Source organism: Trichosurus vulpecula, chromosome 5 (genome assembly GCF_011100635.1).
Source record: "Trichosurus vulpecula isolate mTriVul1 chromosome 5, mTriVul1.pri, whole genome shotgun sequence".
In the NCBI taxonomy this organism is placed as follows: Eukaryota; Metazoa; Chordata; class Mammalia; order Diprotodontia; family Phalangeridae; genus Trichosurus; species Trichosurus vulpecula.
The window spans coordinates 208,692,586-208,718,145 of record NC_050577.1 but is presented as its reverse complement, the minus strand read 5'-3'; the positions used below and the strand labels follow the sequence as shown (position 1 = coordinate 208,718,145).

At 38.8% G+C, this 25,560-nt stretch overlaps 1 protein-coding gene and 1 pseudogene across 2 annotated transcripts in view; one reads left to right on the top strand and one right to left on the bottom strand.

Moving 5' to 3' along the window:
- Positions 1 to 25,560, bottom strand: part of FBH1 (F-box DNA helicase 1) — a 106,089-nt gene that overhangs the window by 43,238 nt on the left and 37,291 nt on the right. For both annotated transcript variants that reach the window (XM_036759304.1, XM_036759305.1), the window contains exons 7-10: positions 13,549 to 13,641; positions 13,270 to 13,364; positions 1,295 to 1,463; positions 183 to 405 (exon numbers count right to left, since the gene is read on the bottom strand). In XM_036759304.1, coding sequence (XP_036615199.1) covers positions 183 to 405; positions 1,295 to 1,463; positions 13,270 to 13,364; positions 13,549 to 13,641 — 580 coding nt within the window. The remainder of the gene's footprint in view (positions 1 to 182; positions 406 to 1,294; positions 1,464 to 13,269; positions 13,365 to 13,548; positions 13,642 to 25,560) is intronic.
- Positions 5,415 to 6,489, top strand: LOC118850115 (annotated as a pseudogene).

The following is a 25,560-nucleotide window of genomic DNA, read 5'->3' as shown; positions in this document are numbered from 1 at the left end:
TATCTGCTATTACTATTTATTGGAAAAGTAAACTTGGGAACCCTCAGAAAAAAAACTAAAAAAATAAATAAATCAAAAAAGAGGGTGTCAAGGAGAAACGTAAGAGAGAAACACGGAGAGTGCACATTCACTCTCTTCAAATCTAAATCTCTAAGACCATCATTTTCAGTTTAAATACTTACCTGCTTTTCACTGTGATCTACCATGACCTTCTGTCCCTGACTGTTCTTCCACCACAAGGGCACATGTTCAATGTTCAAATCTTCATCAGCAGAGGCAAAGTAGTTTTCTAAGGTCTTGCATACTAATTTGGCCCTTGTGAACCCTGCTTTTCCTTCTGAAAGGACAGAGTTGACCATGAAGGGTGTGAGCTTGAAAGGATTCAGTTTCTTCCCTAACTGGTACCTGTAATGAATATCCAAAGTTATTTAATAAACAGTAAACCGCAATATTTGTGTGTGTGTGTGTGTGTGTGTGTGTGTGTGTGTGTGTATGTGTGTATGTGTGTGCATGTATGCTAGGTGTTATATATAATAGAATATTGGGCTAGGAATCAAAAGACCATAATAATTCCTAACCTGTCTTCATCATAGTGTTATCATGGTCAAATGAGAATATACTAATACTATAAAAAATTATTTTAATCAAGATTTAATCAAAGTCAATTTCCTTTCTCCTGATATAAACCACAACACTTTATTCTTCCAGAGCAACTACAACTTAATGACTTAAAAAAGAAGCTGTTGATGAACCTCCCTGAACTTAGAGAAGTTGATCCTCAGGTAAGAAACATGAAGTCCACTGGCAGGTCCATAGTAATATAAAGTATTGAAGATATGTGTCTTTCATAGGCCTTGCTAGATTCTGGTGTTACCATATTTCACTGAAGGGCTATATCAGTAATTAAGGTGGGATTTTTTTTATTATTTTCTCTTTTGCAGCATCAAGTGCCCCAAAAAGCTTACAAGTAGGAAAGAAAATGGTATGGCTTATGTCCTGGCTTATGTTCTTGCACTGTGAGAAAATCTGAGTAAATTTTGTTGTTGGTATTCAAAAATGTAAGAGGACTGAGATGGTTAGTGACTGAATCTCTCATCTTCTACTCTCTATTTGTAAAGGACAATGACGTCAAACCTTCTACTTACTACTATAGTCACAAATTATCACAAATGTCATATACATATCACATAAATTATGTTTTATATATTATGCTTCTATATGTTTTATGCACACACCACACACATGCAAGACAGTAAGAATTTGCAACAATAATGATGGTAGTGACAATACATACAGTCTCCCTTTGTCTCTGAAGGCCATGGAGTGAAAAGTTTTGCAGGTAACATTGCTTGGGAACACTTGTTCAGCCTGCTTTGCAACACTCTTGTTGAATGCCACATAGAGAAATTTTCTGTCAGACCACTTCTCAGCATATTTGACTAGGGTTGAGGTCTTTCCAGTGCCTAGAAACCAAGAGAAAAGTTGTATACTTCTAACTGTGGGGGGGAAAGGGGCTTACAATACCGCCAAAAAATAGCTCATTGTACTAATTATACTTAACTAAGTATAATGAATTCAAATCAATATTTATTTGAGTGTCCACAATATAGAAGGTGCTGTGCTAGATATGGTCAGAAACATCTTTCTTGTGTATAACACTTTCAATTAATCTGAAAATTTTGTATCAAAAAAAAAAAAAAACAAACCAAAAAACTTTTTGTAGACTCAGAAAATATTAGCCCTTAGGTACCATAGAGGTGCTTTAGCTAATTACCCCCAAACACAAGTAATGAAATTAAGACCAGGCAGCTGACTGGAAGTTAGGAATTTTAAACCTTCTCAACACATCTTGGTAGAGTAAAAAGATCACTGGATTTGGAGTCAGACTTCTCTGACTTTCTACCTAAATGGCCTTGGCAAGTTAATTCAACTATAGGGAACAGTTACCTCACTTGTCAAATAAGGCAGTCAACAAGAATTTATTAAGTGCCTACTATCAATGAGGCTCTAGAGATACAAAGACAAAAACTAAAAAAGTCCCCGTTCTCATGGAGCCAAGAGTGTGCTGGTAAATGTTTAATAACTAACTCTCTAAAAAGGCCAACACACTTTTACGTTTAATCTGCATCATTAACAACTTCTCCAGTGAGCAACAAGATGAAGGACATTATCTCAGATCTCCATGACCTCTCAAACTTCTCCAAAACAGAAATTATGCACCAAAGATGAACAGCTTCAGCAATCTCCATGGTCTAGGTCACCCAGAATCCAAAAGAAGGTTTAAAAAAACACATACACAGACACAAAATCATGAACTGACATTCACTGATCCTAAGCTTACTTAGCACTGCTCCCCCATCTCCCAAAAAAAGTGTAAAGGAGCCTAGGCTGAGATAGCCAGTTCTATGGCACACATTAGCACCAGCACTGCAGAGCCCTGAACTGCCTCTGCCTGCATAGAGGTGGACAACCCAAAGCACCTGCATGACAGCTCTCTGACCTGCTAATGCTGGGCCAGAGAATTAAGCTAAAGGATTATGGCGGAACATAGATCAAGACACTGTACATATGTGGGACTCTATGTAACACTCCACTAAGCCTGAGGGAAAGAGCTCAAAATCCAGCTGGGGCCAGTTCTGACCACTCAAAATTCACTTGGTTCGCCTTGACTGGTGAACTATGAATTGACCAGCATGGGGTGAGGCTGAGATGCTTTGAGATCCAGCTCCCATGGAAACCACCATCAGAGGGAATAGAGTCATAAAGTGTGCAAATGGGGAAAATCAGAAAGGGAAAAAAAGGCAGAAATTATTCAAATCAATAAGGAAAACATTAACAATAGAGGAATAAAGCCTCTAGATCTAGAAAATGAATTCAGGTATCTATAAATACCGAAAAGCAAAGAAAAATGATTCTACACTTGATGAGGCAGACAACTCTGTGGAATTTGAAGAGAACATGAAATAACAACACACTGTTTCTGGGTGGTTCAAAAGAGAAATGAGAATTATGAGAGCATAATTTAAGGCCTTCACAGCAAAAATAAGGGCAGAACAGAAAAACTGGAATCAGCAATAACATATCTCACCAAAGAAACAAAAGAGAACAATATGAAAATGCAAATATATGGAATGCAAATATACTGAAGTAAAGGGTAACCTCAAAGAAGCAAAAAATAATAACATTAAAAGAAAATAGGCTCACCATGCAAGTAAAATATACTGATCTTGAAGACAAGCTGCATAGAAACAATCTAAGATCACAGGTCTCCCAGAAGAACACAACAGGACAAAAAACCTTAACACTATAATGTAGGAAATAATAGAAGAGAACTGCTCAGAAACTTCTAAACATAAAAAAAGGAAATTCCAATTGAAAGAATTCACAGATTCTTTCCAAGGAAAAAACCATAGGTTACAAACTTCAAGACACACAACAGTTAAACTTAATAATTCAATCCAGAAAAAAAAAAACAAGTTCTGTAACCAATCAGGAAAAAAGACCTTCAAATATAAAGGAAAGTCAAATTAACACAAGACTATTCTGCACCCACCAGACAACACAGGAGGGAATGTAATGTGTTCTAAAGAGCAATGGAATTCCTGAGGTATTAAGGGTTTGCCAATCTTGAGGACTGCATTTTTAGGTAACTGATAACAAGTCTCACAGCAGCAAATTAGGGCTTTGGCTAGAACTGGAGGACACCCTACAAGTCAATAGTTCTCTTCTACAAGAGCACTACTATATGGAAACTTATGGCCATCTTTTCTAATTAATTCTCCACAGGGCCACTTGTGATCATTTGCAATTGGTTTCCCACTTAACATCCCTTTAAATGGTGACAGTAGGAGCAAGAATCAGTATTCCTTCAGTAACCTTCCTGGAAAAGTAACTAAAATCTTGGGAGTCAAGGTAGCCTGACAGTTCATCCGGGGATGACAAAAGCATATGCTATTAAACTAAGTGAAAGTTGGTCTAAAACTGCTAGGAACTTGGCTGATGAGCTGTTCTGGACTGAATATGGCTCTTCTGATTATTGTATTTTGGAAAAATTGAGATTGGCTATTGAAAACCTGTGTCAAATGAATGATTAGTTCTTCTACGGCATTGCTAAATGACAAATCTTGTCCACAGCAACAAAAAGGCCCTCTTCTTTCTCTCCTATCCTATCCTATACTCTTTCCACTCAGTCTTCTCCTTCAACTTACTCTTCTATTTCAAAAAATTTCACTCCCTTTGTGAATAGAGGAAGGCCTACTGATTTAGTGCCTATTCAAAGCCCTAATAATGTTATAGGGAATCTGACTTCTTATGACTCCTCCAGGTTAACAGCCTACTGGTATCTTCCCCTTCAAGACACGCTTGTTCAGGATATCAGGAATAGAGGTTTAGCTATTGCTAGAAATCACCATACTTTTAAATCTCTCTGATTTTGCCACCTGAAGAAAAGCCACTCCAAAATTTGATGAGCATCTTGCAGCTGTTATTAATCAATTCCAAGTCATGTTTAATGGTATCATACCACTTGGGGAAATGTAACAAATTTAATGGCCACCTTACTTTTTTCTGGAGAGAGGGCAACTGTTATAGAAACATCCAGTAGACTCCTGAGAGCTTACGACCCTGACAGACTGGGAAATCTTCCAATTGGCCTTTATAAGACCCTATCCTAATGACTCAGGTGATTTTGCTAGGCTGACACAAGCTAGGGATGCTTTGATTAGAGGAATGGAAAATTGTGCAGCACATCCAAAGAACTGGGGTAGTTTCAGCCACTATCCAAGAAGATAATGAGACTCCCAACTGCTTTTATATAACAGTCTAAGTAAAAATGCAAAGAAATATGCAGGGTTAGCTCCACTTAACCCTAGGAATGCCAGAACAGTTAATTCAGCTTTTATTAATCAGTTATAGCAAGATATTCATAATTTTTTCAGAAGAACTATGCAGGATGCCATGGAAAAAACATAAGTGAGCTCAAAGCTATTACGTGTATGTGTATGAGAGTAGGGACAAGGATGAAAAGGTTCTAAAGGAAAAAGGCAAGAAAGGAAGTCCCCTCCCTTTTAGCAATTATCCCAGCAACCCCAATTCCATCTCATGAGTCTGTATATTTTTATTGCTATAAAAGGAGACATTTTAGAAGAGATTGGCACTTCCCTCTGCTTCTAGTTGAGGTCTGTTTGGGTCTTGGTGCTACTTGCATCATGGCCTTGGTTCGCCCCATGCTTCGGCGCTTAGGGAGTGACGGGGGCCTGGAGCCTTGTTGGTTTCAGCTTCCTGTCCATGGCGGAGCCTCGGGCTGCGGACGGTCTCTATCCCCCCTGCCCCTTTTCTCTCCACCCCCGCCCCCCGCCTTCACGGAAACCCAGCTGTCCATAAAGCCTCTGCATGAGAGCTGCTTGAGACTCTTTGCTAGTTCATCACTTAGCTGCAGAATGTTCCCTTTTGACATCTTTGTCTTATCTGCATAACTTCCATAGACTTTCACTGGGGGAATCAGTTCTGGATATCTATTGAAAGAAACACTTGGATCACAGTCTTTCATGGCATCATGCAAAGAGCCAGATGTGCCTGCTATTGAGCACAGTACAGGTGGGCTTCTAGGTCTTTGCCAATTGGAATGCATCGTTGGGCATTTAGTTACAATGATGTCCTGGAGGATCCCCCAGGACATCTCCGCCTTCATCTGACATGTGCAGTAAGGTTCTATGGAAAAAGCCGGTCATCCCAGATTGGAAGTACCAACAGCTTTCCAAGGTTGAGGAAGGAGAAAATAGTTTCCCTGTAACCCCCTCAGCTTCCAGTGACCAAATGAACAAGGCCCCAGTGATGAAGGCCAAGGCTACACATGTCATCATGAATTCTCTAATTACAAAACAGACACAAGAGAGCATTCAGCACTTTGAGCAGCAGGCAAGGTTGACAGAAGCAGGATACACTCCCCATAAAGGCCTCACCACAGAAGAAACCAAGTACCATCGTGTAGCAGAGGCAGTCCATAAATTGAAGTTACAAAATGGAGAAATGACAAAAGAAGATAGACTGACTGCTTCAATCCAGTCTTCTCCAAGTAATACACCCCATTCTTCTCCCAAGCAAAAGCCCAGAGGCTGGTTTACTCATGGATCTTCTACTTCCTCACGTGGCCTAGATGTCAGCAGCATGGACTCTAGAAATGGAGACAGAGACAAACCCTCATCTGAAAAATGGAGCCTTTTTGGACCAAGAACCCTTCAGAAATCCGACTCAGGTTTCAGTGTCCAGTCCTACAGAGGTACTCAGAAGTCATCACCAATGGAGCTCATTTGGGTTCAGGCTACTAGAATTGCAGAAGACTCAGCAGCCTTCAAGCCACCTAAGATGGACCTTCCAGTGATGGAAGGAAAGAAACTACCTTCACAAACCCATAACATCAAACCAAGAGACATGAATGTGTTGACTCCTACAGGGTTCTAAAGCTCCCTCTTCCTATGAGCAAAGTTGTTTTCCCTGGTGAACCCACTGTTATGTAGAGAGAGTATCTTAGACTTTTCTTCCTTCCTATCCACCTTGCACTTGACATAGGAAAGATGTCCATTTACGATTCTGCTGAGGACAGTATTCCTGGGGAGATAGTGATTGTTCCTTTAAATATTTGTGCAAAGCTTGAATCTTTCTAATGCAGGAAGACCTATTCTGTAATGTCCCAAAGTTGGTCTGAATGACTTCTCAAAGTATAGTTGACTATGGCACAATTACTGATCTATAGAACTAGATTGCAGGGGTCAAGGGAAATAATTAAAATCTAGTAGACTTTGTTCTGCATATTTTATCCAAAAAAAAAAAAAAGAAGAAGAGACTGCCAAAAAACAAAGTATGATCTGTGTATTCAGAATAGAGACAACTTTGGTACTTCTTATTTCCCAAACAATGGTGGGTTTGCCAGACTCCCAAGAGATGAGTTTGCAAGGTTCCTAAAGAGAAGAATTTTCAAGATCCCTAAGAGAATCTTTGGCATGAAGGTGTGGGGGAAAGACAGGGACTATGGGTGATAGTAAAGACCTCTTTTTTCTGGAATGAAAGTCCTTGCCTGTTACTCCTGTCATTACCTTTTCCCATGTTGGTGAACTCCATGTTACACTTAAGGTTGGGAATGTTTCTTGTGATTGTTTAATTGACACTGATGTCTCTAATTCAGTCTTAAAGTCAAAACCAAGTTCTCAGTGTATTCCTACTGCACTTCAAACAGTTGTAGGAATTGAGGGGACATTCTAAGATGTTCCTATTTTATCACTACAAACTGTCACTAAGGGGCCCTCTTTTAGTACAACTTTCTTTTTTTATTAACACCTAAGGCACCTGTTAATCTGTTAGGGTGAGATCTTTTGTGTAAAGTAAGAGCCACTATTTCATGTCTTTCTGGTAATTACCTATGTCAGTCCACGACACCTTCCTTCTCATTCCATCCCTAGAGTCTCTTTCCAATTAATCAATCAATAACATCCACTATGTGCCAGGCACTGTGCTAAGTACTAGGGATATTAAAAGAGGCAAAAGATAGTCCTTGCCTTTAAGGAGCTTACAATTGAATAGGATAGACAACATGCCAATAAATATGTACAAAGCAAGCTATATACAGGATAAATAGGAAAGAATTAACAAAGGGAAAGTACTGGAAATAAGAGGCATTAAGGAAGGCTTCCCGTAGAAGGTTGGATTTTAACTGGGACTTGAAGTCAGCAGTTGGAGAGAATGAGGGAGAGCATTCCGGGCATGGGGAAAAACCATAGAAATAATTAGCAGGGATGGAAAGATCAAAAGAAGGTTTTTTTCAGGATAGGGGAGACATGGGCTTGTTTGCAGACAGTAGGAAAAGAGCCAGAAGAGATGGAGAAAATAAGTCAAAGAATGAGGAGGCAATCTGTTGGAGGAGATGGAATGGAATGGAATGGAATCACTTGAACAAATATAAGAATTAGCCTTGGTAAGGAATAAGACTAATCATGTAAAACAGGGGTGAATGAGGGAGGAGAAAATGATAGGTGATGAGGAATAGGGGAGAAGAGGAAGTTCATGGCAAATGACCTCAATTTTTACTGTAAAATATGAGACAAGGCTCTCAGCTGAGAATGTGGAGAGACGGGAGCCATCAGGAGGTTTGAGGAAGAATGTGTTGTGATAAATCTGCAATTAAGAGAAAATGAAACACAAAAATCTGAGTGTAATCTATTGGCAAAGCTAGCCATTATCAATAACAAAGGTCAGTCATCCCTCAGTGATCAAAGACACTCCCTTATAGTCAGAGCAGGTCCAATCTCAGTTGTGTGCACTATCTCTTCTCTAGTCTCTTACAAACTTTTCTACCAAGGCTTACACAAAATAAATCCAAATCTAAACCCTAGAAATTGGTTATATTGAGTACTAAAACTCTTAACTATTAATCAGTCAATAATCAATTTCACAATTCCCCCCTGATCCTTGATATGCCTAGACTGCTGTTTTCTTTTTCTTTTCTTTTTTTTTTTTTGGAGGGAGGAAGGCGGGGCAATTGAAGTTAAGTGACTTGCCCAAGATCACACAGCTAGTAAGTATATCAAGTATCTGAGTCCAGGACTGCTGTTTTCCATTGGTAGTTTCAATAACACATTCACCCTTCTCTTTTTCAAAGTGTACTTATTCAATTTCAGAAAAAGTCCCTTCAGTTCTATATTCTACTGGGTCTTTAGGATTAATGCTCTGATTAATGGTTTTTGGAATATTTTACTTCTAGCAGGGTCAGGAATCGCTGTTTCATACTTACATCAATAATAGGCTCCAATCAAAACTAGCAAAATAACAGTTACAAGTGGTAGTGTCAGAAACCATGTGTGAGGTCACGTCTCTCAATTTCCTAGAAACTGACAAAATGGTCAGTAAAAACTATTATTTGTAGGTAATAGAGGGGTTAGATTTATCAGGACTGCAGTGTTAAGATTTATTGGGGCTGCAGTAGTCTATTCATATTTCCTAAGGTGTACTGGTTTGTCTAATTTGGTCTAATAAAAGGAGTAGCAGTACTAACAGACTTTGTTGAAAGGGGAGAAAAGGCATTAGGGAAAAAAAGACTTAAGGAGACACATCTGTCATATAGGTCTATGTCAAGGTCTTCAAAAAGAAGTGGCACAAGCCATAATACCCCCTGGACCAACATTTGGATAACACAGCACATTATTAAGAAGAATTCTTAGCTTCTGGTCAACAACCTACATAACAGTCAGAACAAACAAAAAGCAACCCTATCAGTAATGAAGTGGATATGGGGGAGGAAGAAATGTTGGATATCTGTCTGAACTATAAATCAAAACTCCATGAAGTATGAGTCCTGCTATAACCAGCAGGATAATGGGAAACCACATACCCACATGCCCTCTCTGTGTCCCACTTTCTATAGCACTGTTACTGTACTGTGTGTTATTATTGTGGTATGGTGTAACAGAATTAGCAGAATATAAAGTGCATCATGTATCAGAATATGGCACAGGTTTTAACTGTGAACAATAAATTCAAGAGTCTTTCTCCCCAATCTTGAGGAGGCAGTTGAGATGCTCAATAACACTTGAAACGGACCTTCCCAAGCACACCCATTTTTGGAAGTTCTTTCTATAGACTTTGCCACTGGGAAAGGTCATGAAGTGAAAAGTCCAAGGGCCCTGTCTGTTCTGCTGTTCCTGTGTCATGGAGTTTTCTCCATCTGTGTTGCAGTTCTCGTATGTATAATACAACAATGAGTATATACTAGGGGAAAAGGTTTTGCTTTCGTGGGAAGATATCTAAAAAGCATTTCATAAGGAGATACATGTAATTCCCACCTTGGCCTACTTCATAGGTGGAGCAAGGCAAAGGGCAGGACATGTAAAGATGAGTTTCTGAGCACAATTTGCCAATGAGAGATTTTAACTCTTTGTTCATGCCCTCATCTTGACCCAAACTCCGGGGGTAATAAAGTGTATGAAATTTTGGAAGGATCTCCACAGTAGAATAAATTTTAGAGACAACAGAATTTGTAAAATGAGAGCTGTAGTCAGTCTATCTGAGCAGGGGCCGGAGTGGGAAGGGGAGAAAGGGAGGTGCCATATCTAGGTATTATATCTTTAAGAAGCATTTTGGTTTCTGTGGCTGCCCCCTCTACTCCAGTGTTGGTTTCAACCATCCTCCACTTGGGTCTGCCAGCCTGTGCAATGGCTGTCAAACATTACTCCATTCAACACAGTGAACTGAGGATGGAGTCTCACAAGGTAATATAGTAATCCTCTGTCAATCCTGCATGAAACCTTTCCAGTCTGCTTATACTTCACTTCTTAACACATACTCTTCTATCCAGTGATACTGACCACCTAGGGGTTCCATCTCTTGACTCTAGGTATTTTCTATAGTTTCCCCCCATGCCTGCAATATTCTCCCTCCTTCTCTCCAACTACTGACCTCCCTGGCTTCCTTTAAGTCCCAATAAAAATCCCACTTTGAATGGAAAGCAGTCCCCAAGCCATCTTAATTCCAGTGTCTTCCCTCATTAATTAATTTATCCTCCTTGTTTTGTATATATTCATCTGTATGTTGTCTCCCTCATTTTATTTGTATCCCCAGTGCTTAGTACAGTGTCTAGAACCTAAGTAAACAATAAATATTTATTAACTGATGCTGATGTAAAATGAGAACCGAAGAGATTATTTGCTTCTTGAAATACAAGATGAGGAAATAAATGGAGAAGCCAAGGACAGGAGCAACAGCAGAGTAATAGTAGAGAGTAAAAAACTTCTAATTGTACACAGGTTGTTGTTGTGTTTGTCCTTCATTTTCGAAGAAGACCATAACATCAGGGAGATGATGACATGGCTTGCAGGTGACTTTGATTTGGGTGAGGGAGGGCTACGCAAGGTCACCAGCCTCACTTTAACTGTACACAAGGAGATAAGTGAAGGCAGAAGTCTGGTGGAGGTAACAGGGAAGAGATAGGCATAGGGTATTATAAGTAGAATCTAATGATACCCTGCCCACTGGTGAATCAATGCTTTTTGTGAGACTATATTACAACATGAGAAAGACCATGAAGGAGAAGGGTGAGGGGAGTAAGAGGATAAAGAGAAATGTCAAATTGGAGGTAAAGTTACCCCTGTGGTCTCAGAATGAGAAGGGCTGGCAGGAAAGTAGGTAGAAAGAATAAAGAAGAAATAAAAAGTGGGGAGGAAAGGTAGGAGGGTAAAAAAAAAAAGATGGTCAGCGACTGGAAATGGGGACCTTGTACTGGGTGTGATCTGATTTGATGCTTGAAAAGTCCACTCTTCCCACTTCAGAAGTAGGAAGCTGGAACCTGTTTGGTAACTGGCACTTGGGAGAGTGAGAAAGCACAGACCCAGAGAGAAGATTTTGAGGCAAATGAGAGGAAAAAATTAACTAGGAGAGGGTAGAAATCAGTGGTAGGCAGGACAATCATGTAGTAAACGAAGGTGGATGTGGAAGAAGGGGAACCCTACCATGGAGCGGTATCCTTTCTGACACCTGCAGTAACTGGCACTGTTTTAGGGGTGAGGCATACTGGAAAAAGGGAATCCATGGGGCCAGCTCTATGTGGCAATGGCAGTACTGTTTCGAGGTGAGGGCTTGAATTGCTACTTTAGATATTTTGATTACATGAAGAATATAGAGAATAGAGAAAGAACAAATAATTATAGGGGTCATGAATCAAAGGATGAGAGTCTAAAGAAGAAGAAAAGAAATGACAGATAATGAAGAATGAGAAAAATTCTTCTTGTAAAGAGGCACAAAAAAGTGAAAAAAACAAAAATAAAAGAACAAGACTAGTTGAAGGGGAAATCTGACTTGACTGAGAATAAAAGGGAGGAAGACTTATATAAACAGATAAAAACAGGAGAGAAAAGGAAACTAATAAGCAAAACCCCAAAGGAAAAGGAGTAACAAACAAGGAAATCAGATATAAGAGGAAAAGAGCCAGAAAGGAATAAAGTAACTGAAGGAACACAGCACTGTGTTTACAGCAGAAGGAAAAAAATCCTTGGGGGGAAATATATTAGAGACGGAGGAAAAATGTGAATGGATTAAACAATCCAATGAAATAAAAAAGTGACAGATTAGATAAGAAAAACAAAACCCTACAAAACCTGTTGCTTATAAGAAATACATTTAAAAAACAAAGACATTCACAAAATAAACCTGAGGGAATGGGAAAAACAAAGTTGACTGCAGCAAGTGAATCCAAAAAAGCAGGAATTACCATCTTGCTATCTGACAAAGTGAAAAAAAAAACATTCAAAAAATGAAAAGGGATAGACAAGGAAACTATTACGCTGAAAGGAGTCACAGATAACTAGCCAGTATCAGTAACAAACTCCAAATGCTCCAAATGCCTTAGCATCCAAATTCATAAAGGAAATATTATCTGAGCTACAAGACATATAAAGTAACAAAATAGTGACAGGAGATTTCAATGTCTCTCTCAGTTTTGGATAAACCTAACAAAGATACACTAAAGGGAAAATAAGAAACTGAACAAACTGCTAGAGAGATGACTTTACCACCTAAAGCCTAGATAATCAACAATACAATATACCAAGCCTTGCTTTGTAGCATTTTTCCAACATCCATGGTGTAAATACCCTGAAAATTTAACTATTGGCTAAAAGCCAGCTCTAGCACAACCGTGAATATAGTTTACACTGTAATGGGGAATAAAACACGTATACAGATAAATACAAAATTATTTGAGCAGAGAGAGAGCTTAACAACTATGAAGGACAAGAAAAGTTTTGAAAAGGAACTCTGACTGGAGAGAAGCCTTTAAAGAAGTTAGGGATTCCAAGAGGTAGTTTAGAAAGGAGTACATCAAAGTAGAGGGAACAGCAAATTCCCAAAATGGACAGGCAACAAGAAACTGAAAGTGCAAGATTAGAAAGATAACTAACTTGCTCATCCACTTCTATATATTTAATTTCTGTGAACATCACCACATTAGAAGAATCAGACCCATGTCAGTGCTAACTTACTACAAGTCATTAGGACTGGAAACCAAAGGTGACATGGAGAGAGATAGCAGATCACTCTTAAATACTGACAGCCCCCCTTACACCCTCCCCCAACAATGGGTGCTGTACTGAGGATTACAAATCCATTCACACCAATCTCTGACTTCCACACAAAAGAGAGAAGCACAGAATACGTGCATGTCTGCATACCTCGACTTGGAAGGCTTGGGAAAAAAAAAAAAAGGAAAGATTGGAAAGCAAATTCTCTAACCTGCAAAAGCCATAATTTTCACCACCTGGAGAGGTTTGATCTCATGGTTCAGGATCTTTTGCTGTTCGTGTGTTAGCTGAATGGTCACTTTTTTCCTGAAATCAACAGAGAAAAACTAAAAAGAAAAGGAAGGGACTGAAAACAATATACACAGACTATCCTCTTCCCTTACAAAAAAAAAAGCAGGGGAAGGCCGGGGAGAGGCTGGCTTATGAACATATACTGACATAAAATCCTTCTTTGCAAACTTTTAGTATGAAAAATGGAAAAAATATTTACCCTTGATAAGTGCGGGCTTCCTCTGTGACGCCCATGGCCTGAAATCTCGAGTTCTCCTGAAGGTATAGGCAGCAGGAGATATTGTAATGGATCCTGATTAAGAAAAAAAAAAAGACATGGTCAATTAATTGATATATTAAGGTCTGAGAGTCAGGAGACCTGGGTCCTAGTCTCAGCTCTGCCACTAATTTACTGTTTGTGACTTCACTGTTTCTCTCTGAACTTAAGATTTTTCACTGAATAAAAAAACAGGTCAGGCTAGATGGGATCTCCAAGATCCCTAAAAAATATATAAAAATACTTCTATAATATATTCTATATATACATAATATATTCTATAAAATACTTAATATTAATTCTTTTTCTAGTTATAATTCAAAAGCTTATTATTATCAAAGTACCCCCAAAAACCTTAAATAAACACACAGCAGATAAAACAAAAACCTATCAAAAAGAAATAGTCGAAAAATTTAAACAACAAGAAAAAAATCTGGCCAAAACACAATCCTGGGAACAATGTTTTCATCATCTAAGACTATAAAAGGGAAAACTAAACAAATGAGGCCCTCTAAGAATTCCAACAAGAGCACACACTGTGAGACTACAACTGAGTGATAAAAGTTAGACCTGAAATTTTGACTCTATACATAGAAATGCAACAAATTCAACAATTTCATCAAATATTTATTAAACTAATATTATGTGCAACAGAATATAAGTTTCTTGAGAGCTGAGACTGTTTTGTAGCAAGTGTTTAATAAAAACTTGTTTAGCTGAATTAAATTATCAGGTTCTATACTGGGCAATAGGGACACAAAAATGAAAAAATGCCAAGGTCTTACTTTCAAGGGGCTTAAAATCTAATGGAAGGTAAAGAGAAGGACATTTTGGATAGGACACATACATTAATCCGTATATAAAGCAGAAGGTGAAAGGAAAAATGGAATTATCCAGGCAAATATTCTAAGAAAACTTTAGGGAGAAGAGGTCTTTTTTGACTTGAGGTGATCAGAGAAAACCTCTAAGAGAAAGACATACCTGTGCAGACAATTGATAGGAAGGATTTCAAAAGTCAGGAGATATTTAGGTTTTCTTCTATAGGCAACAGAAGTCATTAAGTTTCTGAGCCGGGGACTGACATGGGCAGACCTTTACATCAGAAAGAGTGTTTTGACAAAAGTGAGAAGCATAGAGTGGAGTGGAATGATTGAAGGCTGAGATGCCATTTAAGAGACTACTGTCAGAATTACTATAGTCCAAATAAGCAAAAAGTTATAAGGACCTGTGTTAGAGAGGAGACTGGATGCAAAATGAGTGTCATCCTAGATAACTTCCATCCAATTCTATTCTATCTCAGCCTGTCTTAAAATGCACATAAAAATTCTCATGCAGTAGGTATTTAGAAATGAAATCCTATCTTTAAAGTATTCTGTTTTTTCAGAAGGAAAGGCTAACTATATCAATAATAAGGTGCCGTAACCTTATGATTTTTTTTCTTTCTTTTTTTCTTGAGTGGGGAACGCAGGGCAATTGGGGTTAAATGACTTGCCCAAGGTCACGCAGCTAGTAAGTGTGTCAAGTGTCTGAGGTTGAATTTGAACTCAGGTCATCTTGACTCCAGAGCCAGTGCTCTACTCACTGTGCCACCTAGCTGCCCCTAACCTTATGATTTAAAAGTGGAAAAAAAGCATTTAAGGAGTCATTATGACTGAGAACCCATGGAACTAAAATGGATAATCACTTAAGCATCTAAGTAAGGTAAATGCCTTTTAAAACACATCTTTCAGGCAGTAGTTTTAAGAGAAGAAATATTTCGTAGACAAAGTAGGAAGTTTTCAGATTCACTAAAACACACTCTCATCTTATTTTACAAACTCCTTAATTTAAGATCTTCCATAATCTTCCTTTCCATCTTACTCTTGCCTAAAATGAGGTATAAACTGTCTCCCAATCTCAACCTCCCATCTTGCAGTTCTCTGCATCCTGAAGCCATCAACATCGCACCCCTCTCAACCCCCCCGCCATCCCAACATATAGTAGTGCACTTTCCTTCTCTTTTGGGCCAGTGGAAATCATTCTTTTCCATCAAGTGCATCCTCCACCATAAATTCCTGCCTCTTCCTCCAAAGTATTCTCCCATTTCTCAAATTTTCCCATAATACTCTCCTTGGCCTAGCCAACTATACTTATTTGTATACACATTGTAATCCAACCTCCCATCTGCCTCCACACCCCCCAAAATTTTTCCAGGACAAGGATTGTTATTTTTCCATCCTTTTAATAAAAGCACCTAGCTTTGGGCCTTGCATACAGTAGATACTTAATAAAAGTTTAATCAAATTATTCTATCTTTCAAGTTCTTGAAATCTAGGAGTGCTTTCATACCTTGTAATTATTCGATAAATACTAAGTGAATTAAAAAAGGGATAACGCTGAAGAATGTCACTACTCTAAACTTTTAAGAATTCAGTTACAAAAATTATAACCACTCACATTTATAAAGTCTAAGTTTACAAACCACTTTCCTCAATTTAGCTTACAAAGATTTACCAAGTACTTACCTGTGGGCAAGGTATTCAGTCAAATACTGAAGACAGAAAGATACCAACGAAATCTGCTCCAGCACTTCGGGGAGTTTATATTCTATTGGTGGGATACTAGTACACAAATAAGTTTAGCACAAGGCAAATTAAGGAAGGAAAAAACACTAGGGGGAGGAGGAGGAACCTGGTGTAAAGACTCCAGGAGCTTCCTCTTTCAAATTCTAAGTCACTCCACAAAAGAAGGTCTGAGAAGTAAAACCTGAGACTCTAATTCCACTTTCAAGAGAGTTTGAATGTCGGCTTGCCGCCAATTCCACAGGAGTTCTACCCAGCTTGAATCAGTCCTCAAACCTTGACCTGAACACTATGTTCAGATATCCCACTCCCTCCCCACCATTACTTGACGTTAACTTGACTCAAATAAGAATCTGGCTTGCTTACTTTCTCTGCTGATGCTCACCTCTTGCAATGTTGATTTGTGGTGTTCTGGCCCTCTTTATACTATACCTTGGAATCCCAAACCTCACTCAAACTACATTGGGACATTAGGGAAGGCTTCTCAAAAAGAGGTGGCACTCTTGATAAAATCTGAAGGAAAATATAGATTTTTAAGTCACAGAAGGGACTGCATTCCAGGCATGGGATATGGGGGGCAGGGGGAAATGGAAAATAAAGGAGAAGAGGAATGGATGGCTTATATAAATTCAGAGACATGGATATAGAGCATAAAGTTTGGGAAACAGTAGGTTCTAAGTTGATATCAGGTTGTAGAAAGGCTTAAATGGCAGTCTGCATAGTTTGTGTCTTATCCTAGGGGTATTCCAAAAGGTACAGAAGGCTTACTGGCATGATGGTCAGATCTATGCCTCCAATGTTACCATTATGTTTTGTACATATCTGTATATTTATATATGTATGCCTACATCATACTGTTTCCTCTTTTAATATGTAAACTTCTTAGGAGCAGAGACTTTTTCACAGTACCTTTACATTCCCAGCATCTAGCAAAAGGGTAGATCAGGGGTGGGGAACCTGTGGTCTCAAGGCCACATGTGGCCTTCGAGGTCCTTGGGTGCAGCCTTTTGAGTTCAAATTTTAGAGAATAAATACTTTTATTAAGGGGAATTGTTCTGTCAAGTTTGGATTCAGTCAAAAGGCCACACTTGAGCACCTAGAGGGCCACAGGTTCCCCACCCCTGGGCTAGATGAAGTCGGCACTTAATAAATGCTAGATTAACTGATAGAATGATTAGGATGAATTCTCTTGGCAGCTATGTGAACAGTGCATTAGAGAGGAGAGAGTCTGCAAGCAGAGACCAATGTGGAGGCAGTTAGAGTGATCCAAGCAAAAGGTGATGAGAGCCTGAATTAGAATGGTGGCCAAGTAAGTAGAGAAGGGAGTAGGAGGAAGAGGGGAGGAGAATGCCAGAGAAGATATGAACATTAAACCAATAAGTCCTGGCAACTAACTGGATATGAGCAGCAAGGATCAGGGAGAGGGAAATGCCATGGATGACTCTGAGGTTACAAGCTTAGATGACTAGGAAATGGCCATATCTCAATCTTCATCCTTCTTGATATCTTTACAGAATTTGAAACTTGGCCACCTCCAAAACAGTCTCTTTTTTGGGATTTTTTGGACACTGCTTGCTCTTCGTTCTCTTGCAGCGTATCAGAGCCCTCCTTTTCAGTCCCCTTTGATGGACCATCACCCATATTGAGGCTGTAACCGAGAATATAACCCATAAAGCTCTATCCTGCTCCCTTTATTCCTTTTCTCTCTATGTTCTCAATGACCTTATTAGCTCCCAGCACTACACAAATGACTCTCAGATTTAGGCCAACTATAGTCTCTCTCCTAAACTGTAGTCTCACATTGTGAAGTGCCTATGGGATTTTCCAATTGGATGCCTCATAAGTGTCTCAAATTCAAACACGTCCAAAAGAGAACTTATGTTTCCCTCCAAATTCACTCCCTTCTAAACAACCCTATTTCTGCTGAAAATACCACCATCCTACTTACCCAAACTTTGATGCTACCCTTGACTCCTTATGGTGCCTCACTTTACAGATTCAATTAGTTTCCAAGTTTTATAAACTCTAATTCTACATCACTCAAATTCTCCCTTCTCTCCATGCCTATGGCCACCTCCCTAATTTCAGCCTTCATCACCTCTCACCAGGATTACTGCAATAGCTTCCTAAGATCTTCTTGCTCTAAGTTTTTTCTGTTTCCAATCCAACCTCCATAAAATTGCAAAGTGATCTAAAGAACGGGTCTGACCATATCACTCCCCCAATCAAAAAATTGTATTGCCTCTTACTTCTAGGAATAAATGCCAGCTTGTCATTCATACCCTGGGTCCAATATTTCTAGTCTTATTATACAATTCTCCTCTTCATGTAGTCTGTTTCAGCTAAACTGGCCTTCCTATTCTTTACACATGACAAGTGCTATGTCTTTGCATACAGGCTATACCAACATGGCAGGAATGTATACCTTCCTCAATAAGCTCTTGGGGGCTTGGACCATTTCATTTTTATCACTGTATCACTAGCAGCTAGCACCTGGCATATCCCTAGGGCCTAGCATACAGGAGGTGATTAATTAACATTTGTTGACTTACTGATCCCTGACAGACTTCAGTCTCATTTCAAAACTCAGATCAAATGTTTCACCTTCTAAGAAGATTTACTTGATAACCTCCAGGCTTGTGTATTACCAACACAAATATCCATATATTATCTCTTATTTACTTTATATATAGTTATATGTGTGACCAGTAGTTGGTATTAATTGCTAACTGCAGGGCAAGAAGACCTGAGTTCAAATATGCTTCTGACGCATAGTGGCTCTGTGAACATAGACAAGTCACTTAAATTCTCAGTGCTCTAGGCAACTCCCTAAGACAGTATGTAACAGAGGTGTTGACCTGCATTGGTAAAAGAGGTTTCCACACCTAGGAGTTCACTATAACAATGAAATCACAGGTACGGTCCCTTTCCCTAACTTACTAAATGTATGTGCATTTTGTTTCCCATAATAGAATTTAAGTTTTTTGAGGGGAGGAAAAAAGCTGGAAGAAGTCAAGTAATATTTGGCCTTAAAAAAGGCCATCAGATCTATCAGTTAGGAAGTCAAATTAGAGAGAGTCTAAGTAGGCAGCCCTATGGGACACAGGGCCTGGGAGTAGTTCTGTTATATTTTGATCTTAAAAGAAAAATGTAAAGGGAAGGGAAGAAGAATAAAAAGGGAGGAGGTAGAAAGGAGAATCAAGAAGAAGAAAATTATCTCACATAATTTGGGTATGTAAGTTAATACCTATAATAAGGAGAAACAGGCAAGAAGAGCACTCTAATCTGAACTCATGAAAGGAGAGAATACACACACAGTTTGGTACAGAAATATATTTCACTCAGAAGAATAGGAAGGAAAGGAGAGGAAAAAAGGGCAAGAGGAAGATTAAGAGAAGGATTAGTATTGAACAAAATAAATCCTAACTGAGGAGTATAGAATTTGAAGAAAGGCTTAAAATAAAGAAAGGTATAGGAAACGGTTATTGGGCTCAGGGTAAGGGAAAGAGAAGAGAGGCAGAGGAGAAAAGAAGCAGATCACATCAAACCTAGAGCACTGGCATAGGGCACACTCCTTTCTTATCACCTTCTTCTTTATAAAGAGAGGTTGGGAGACAAAGAGAAAGAAAAATATATGAAAACAAGACGGAATATGAATATAAACAGAATAAAAATAAACAGAAAAGGATAGCAGAATGAATTAGAAAGCAAAATCCAACAATATGTTATATATGAAAAATACACTTGAATCAGAAAGACATTCATGGAGAGTTAAAATAAGGGACTGCAACAAATTCTATTACGTTTCAGCTGAAGTTAGAGAGGCAGGGGTAGAAATCACCATCTCAGATAAAGCAAGAGAAAAATAGACCTAGTTTAAAGAAATAAAGAGGGAAATGACATTTTGCTGAAAGGTACCACACAGATAATGAATTAATTTCAATATTAAACATACATGGACCAAAAATTCTAAAACAAAAAGTTAAATGACTTCTAGAGAGAAATAAGACAGTAAAATTAAATAACAAAGGATTGCAATTTACTCTTTTCAGATCTAGAGAAATCTATTAAAAAGAATAAAAATAATAAGTGAAGAATCTGAATAGTATCTTTAAAAAGTTAGATATGATAGACCTCTGGAGATTACTTAACGGAAAAAGAAAGGAATGTAAATAATCTCACCATCATACCCCATCCTCACAAAAACTAACCAAGCATTTGGTATAATAACCACAAACAACCCCAGAAAAATAAATATTAAACATATCCTTTACATCTTAGGGCAATAAAAACTATATTCAATAAACAATCTCTGAAGAAAGTGTCCAAAATTTAATTGGAGACTAAATAACCTAATCGTAAAGAAGGGGTGGAAGTCAAAGAATGAATAATAAGACCAATCAATAATTTCGTTAAACACAATGACAACCTAACATGCCAAAATTTGGGGGAAGCAGCCAAACTGATCGTTAGGGGGAAAATTATCTATGTACTTCCATCGACAAAAGACAGAAAGAGTAGAACAACAAGTTGGGCATGCAACTAAAATCCCCTAAAACACTAAGAAATAAAATGCCCCAAAATGCTAAAACAGAAATCTTGAAAATCAAAGAGATTAACAAAAATTGAAAACAAAAAATTTAATAAAATTAAGTTTAAAACAATAAACCTTTAGTTAATTTGATTTTAACACAAGAAAAAGAAAACCAAATTACCAGAAGCAAAGATGAATTCACAACCAATGAAGATGAAATAAAAGAAATTATTGGGAACGATTTCACCCAATTATATGCCAATAAAAATTAGAAATCTAAAATAAACGAGTGAATATTTACAAAAACACAAAATTCCTATATTAGCTGAATAATAAAAATAGAACTTAAATGACCCAATCTCAGAAAAACAAACTGAACAAGCCATAAAGAAACTTCCAGAAGGAGGAAAAAACCCTAGGATGTCATGGATTTCCAAGAGAAATATATTAAACATTTAAATATCAATCCTAACACTACACAAACAGAAAAAAAAAAACCAGGAAAAGTAGGGGTCTTACCAAATTCTTTCTATGATACAAATATGACCTTGATACTTAAACCAGAAACAGTTCAAAACAGAGAAGGAAAACTATAGGCCAATACCCCTAATCAATAAGCTGATAAACATTACTTAAGTGCCTAAAATAGCACAGCCAGGCACAATGCTAAGTAAGTGCTAGAGAAAGAAAAGAAAAGTAAAAGAGAAACCCTGCTCTGAAGGAGTTCAGTTTAATTTAGGAGACAATGTGCAAACAAATAGGTACAAGTAAGTTATATAGAGGATAAATTGAAGAGAATCAATAGAGGGAAGGCACCAGTATTACAGGAATTGGGAAAGGCTTCTTGTAGACGGTGGGACTTTAGCTGGAAATCAAATGTGCCAGGGAAACCAGCAGGCATAGATAGGACTGAGTTTCAGACAAGGGAGACAGCCAGTGAAAATGCTGAGTCGGCCAAGATGGCAGCTGGAAAGCAGGGACTTGCCTAAAGCTCTCCCCCAGGACCCTCCAAAACCCTATAAAAATGGCTCTGAACAAATTCTAGAACTGCAGAACCCAAGGAATATGAGAGGGAAGCAGGGCTCCAGCCCAGGACAACCTGGATGGTCGCGGGGTAAGGGCTATTGCACTGTGCTGGGAGCAGAGTGGAGGAGAGCCCAGTGTGGGCCGCACCCGGACTAGCCATACTGGGACTGGGCAGAACAGGAACTAGCACTCTGAATCAGTGAGCTGTGGCAGTTACCAGACTTCTCAACGCACAAACGCCGAAGACAACTGAGAAGGTTAGCGGGAAAAACTTCTAGGACAGAGTGAAAGGAGTTCAAGGTCCGCCACTGGCCACCACCCACCACCCACCCCCCACCCCCCGAGGTGGTGCAAGTGGTGCAGCTCTGAGGCTGCTTCCAGAACTGCAGTGACTTCTGGCCCCAGGCCCACCTGGTGGGAGGAATTAAGTGTCAGGATCTGAGCAGGAATACAGAGCCTGCTTAGATCTGAGTGGCAGTCCAGGTTGGCGGTTCTTGGGGAAGAAGCAGCACTGGTGTGGCAGAGCTTACTGTGCAGAAGTAGCTCTGAAAACAGCCCCTCAGGCTTGGGACAAAGTACTCTCTACTCTACAAGCAGTCATACCCTGACAAAAAGCTCAAAGGTCAAGTAGTTGGCTGGCAACATAAACAGGCAGCAAAAACAGACTCAGATTCAGACTCACACTTTGGAATCTTTCATGGTGACAAAGAAGACCAAAACATACAGCCAGAAGAAGTCAACAAAGTCAAAAAGCCTACACCAAAAGCCTCCAAGAAAAACATGAACTGGTCTCAGGCCATGGAAGAATTCAAAAAGGATTTGGGAAAGCAAGTAAGAAAAGTAGAGGATAAATTGGGAAGAGAAATGAGAGTGACGCTATAAAATCATGAAAAACAAGTCAATGACTTGCTAAAGGAGACCCAAAAAAATACTGAGGAAAACAACACCTTAAAAAATAGACTAACTCAAATGGCAAAAGAGCTCCAAAAAGCCAATGAGGAAAAGACTACCTTGAAAGGCAGAATTAGCCGAACGGAAAAGGAGGTCCAAAAGACCACTGAAGAAAATACTACCTTAAAATTTAGATTGGAGCAAGTGGAAGCAAGTGACTTCATGAGAAAATCAAGATATTATCAAACAAAACCAAAGGAATGAAAAAATGGAAGACAATGTAAAATATCTCATTGGAAAAACCACTGACCTAGAAAATACATCCAAGAGAGATAATTTAAAAATTATTGGACTACCTAAAAGCCATGATCCAAAAAAAAGCCGAGACATCATCTTTCAAGAAATTGTCAAGAAAAACTGCCCTGATATTCTAGAGCCAGCGGGTAAAATAGAAATTGAAAGAATCCACCAATCGCCTCTTGAAAGAGTTCCCAAAAAGAAAACTCCTAGGAATATTGTTGCCAAATTCCCAGAGCTCCCACATCAAGGAGAAAATACTCCAAGCAGCCAGAAAGAAACAATTTGAGTACTGTGGAAACACAATCAGGATAACACAAGACCTAGCAGATTCCACATTAAGGGATCAAAGGGCTTGGAATATGATATTCCAGAGGTCAAAGGAGTTGGGATTAAAACCAAGAATCACCTACCCAGCAAAACTGAGCATCATGCTCCAAGGCAAAATATGGACTTTCAACAAAATAGAGAACTTTCAAGCTTTCTCAGTGAAAAGACCAGAGCTGAATAGAAAATCTGACTTTCAAACACAAGAATCAAGAGAAGCATGAACAGATAAACAAGAAAGAGAAATCATAAGGGACTTATTAAGATTGAACTGTTTTGTTTACATTCCTACATGGAAAGATGATGTGTATAATTCATGAGACCTCAGTATTAGGGTAGCTGTATATATATAGACAGAGGGCACAGGGTGAGTTGAATATGAAGGGATTACATCTAAAAAAATAAAATCAAATTAAGGGATGAGAGAAGAATATATTGAGAAAGGGAGAGATAGAATGGGGTAAATTATCTCACATAAAAGTGGCAAGAAACAGCAGTTCTGTTGGAAGGGAAGAGGGGGCAGGTGAAGGGGAATGAGTGAATCTTGCTCTCATAGGATTTGACCTGAGGAGGGAATAACATACACAATCAATTGGGTATCTTATCCCACAGGAAAGGAGGAGGAAGGAGATAAAAAAGGGGGGACCATAGAAGGGAGGGCAAATAGGGGGAGGAGGTAATCAAAAGCAAACACTTTTGAAAGGGGACAGGGTCAAGGGAGAAAATTGAATAAAGGGGGATAGGATAGGAAGGAGCAAAATATAGTTAGTCTTTCACAACATGAGTATTGTGGAAGAGTTTTACACAATGGTACATGTGTGGCCGATGATGAATTGCTTGCCTTCTTAGGCAAGGGAAGAGGGGAGAGAATTTGGAACTCAAAGTTTTAAAAGCAGATGTTCAAAATAAAAAAAGTTTTTGCATGCAACTAGGAAATAAAATATACAGGCAACGGGGCATAGAAATCTATCTTGCCCTACAAGAAAGTAAGAGAAAAGGGGATGGGGGGGAGTGGGGTGACAGAAGGGAGGCCTGACTGGGGAACGGGGCAATCAGAATATATGCCATCTTGGAGTGGGGGGCAGGGTAGAAATGGGGAGAAAATTTGTAATTCAAACTCTTGTGGAAATCAATCCTGAAAACTAAAAATATTAAATAAATAAATAAATGTTTTTTTGAAAAAAGCTATAACAATAAAAAAAATAGAAAAAGAAAATGCCCAGAGTCAGGTGATAAAATGCCTGGTTCAAGGGACAGCAAAGGCAGCTAGGGTCATTGGATCACAGAATACATGGATGCAAGTTGCAAGAAGTCTTAAAAAGTCGGAGGGATGGGAAATATAGGAGGAAGGGGAGGGCTTTGAAAAAACTCACACCAGAGGATTTTATATTTGATCCTGGAGGTGAAATGAAGCTATTGAAGTTTATTAAGGAGGAAGATGACATGGTGAGACCCACACTACTTTAGGATGATTACTTTGGCAACTGAGGAAAGGATGAACTATAGTGAGGAGGGACCTGAGGCAAGGAGACCAACAAGAAACCTTTTGCAATAGTCTAAGCATAAGGTAATAAATGCAGGCACGAATCTGCAGGCACCTTACCTCTGATGGTGCCAGAGGAAAGGAGTGTGGTACATACGAAAGATATTACAAAAGTAAAAACAACAAAACATGGCAACATATTGGATATGGGAATAAGAGAGAGTGAAGAATCAAAGATGACACCTATATTTCAAGCCTGGATGACTGGAAGGTGGTGGTACCTTCAGCAACCAGACTAACAGAGAAGTTAGTTAGAGGGGAGGCATTGGAAGGGGAAGATGAGTTCAATTCTGGACATGTTAAGTTTAAGATATCTACTAGATATCCAGGTTGAGATATTCAATAGGTAGTTGGATATGTGAGGCTGAAGGTCAGAAGAAAGATTAGGGCTGGACAAGTAAATCTGAGGATCAAATGCATAGAAAATGATAACTGAAAACATGGGAGCTGATGATATCATGTAGTAGTAAGAGGGAGAAGGGAAAAGAGCCCAGGACCTTAGACTTAAGAAGGCCATAGGGAACACCTACAGTCAATAAATGTGACACTGATAAAAATGTAGCAAAAGAGTTATCTTTGTGAGTTCCTTGGGAGCAGAGACTTTCTTGCTTTTCTGTGTGTATCCCTAGTGCTTAGTGTGGAATTTTGCACATAGCAACTGCTTATGCATTCATTCAGAAGTCTTATTTCTAACATATAAGGATATAACATGATATAAGGAACTGATTAAAAGTATGTAAATAAGATGACTTGGGAAAATAGGCAAAGGAGTCCTA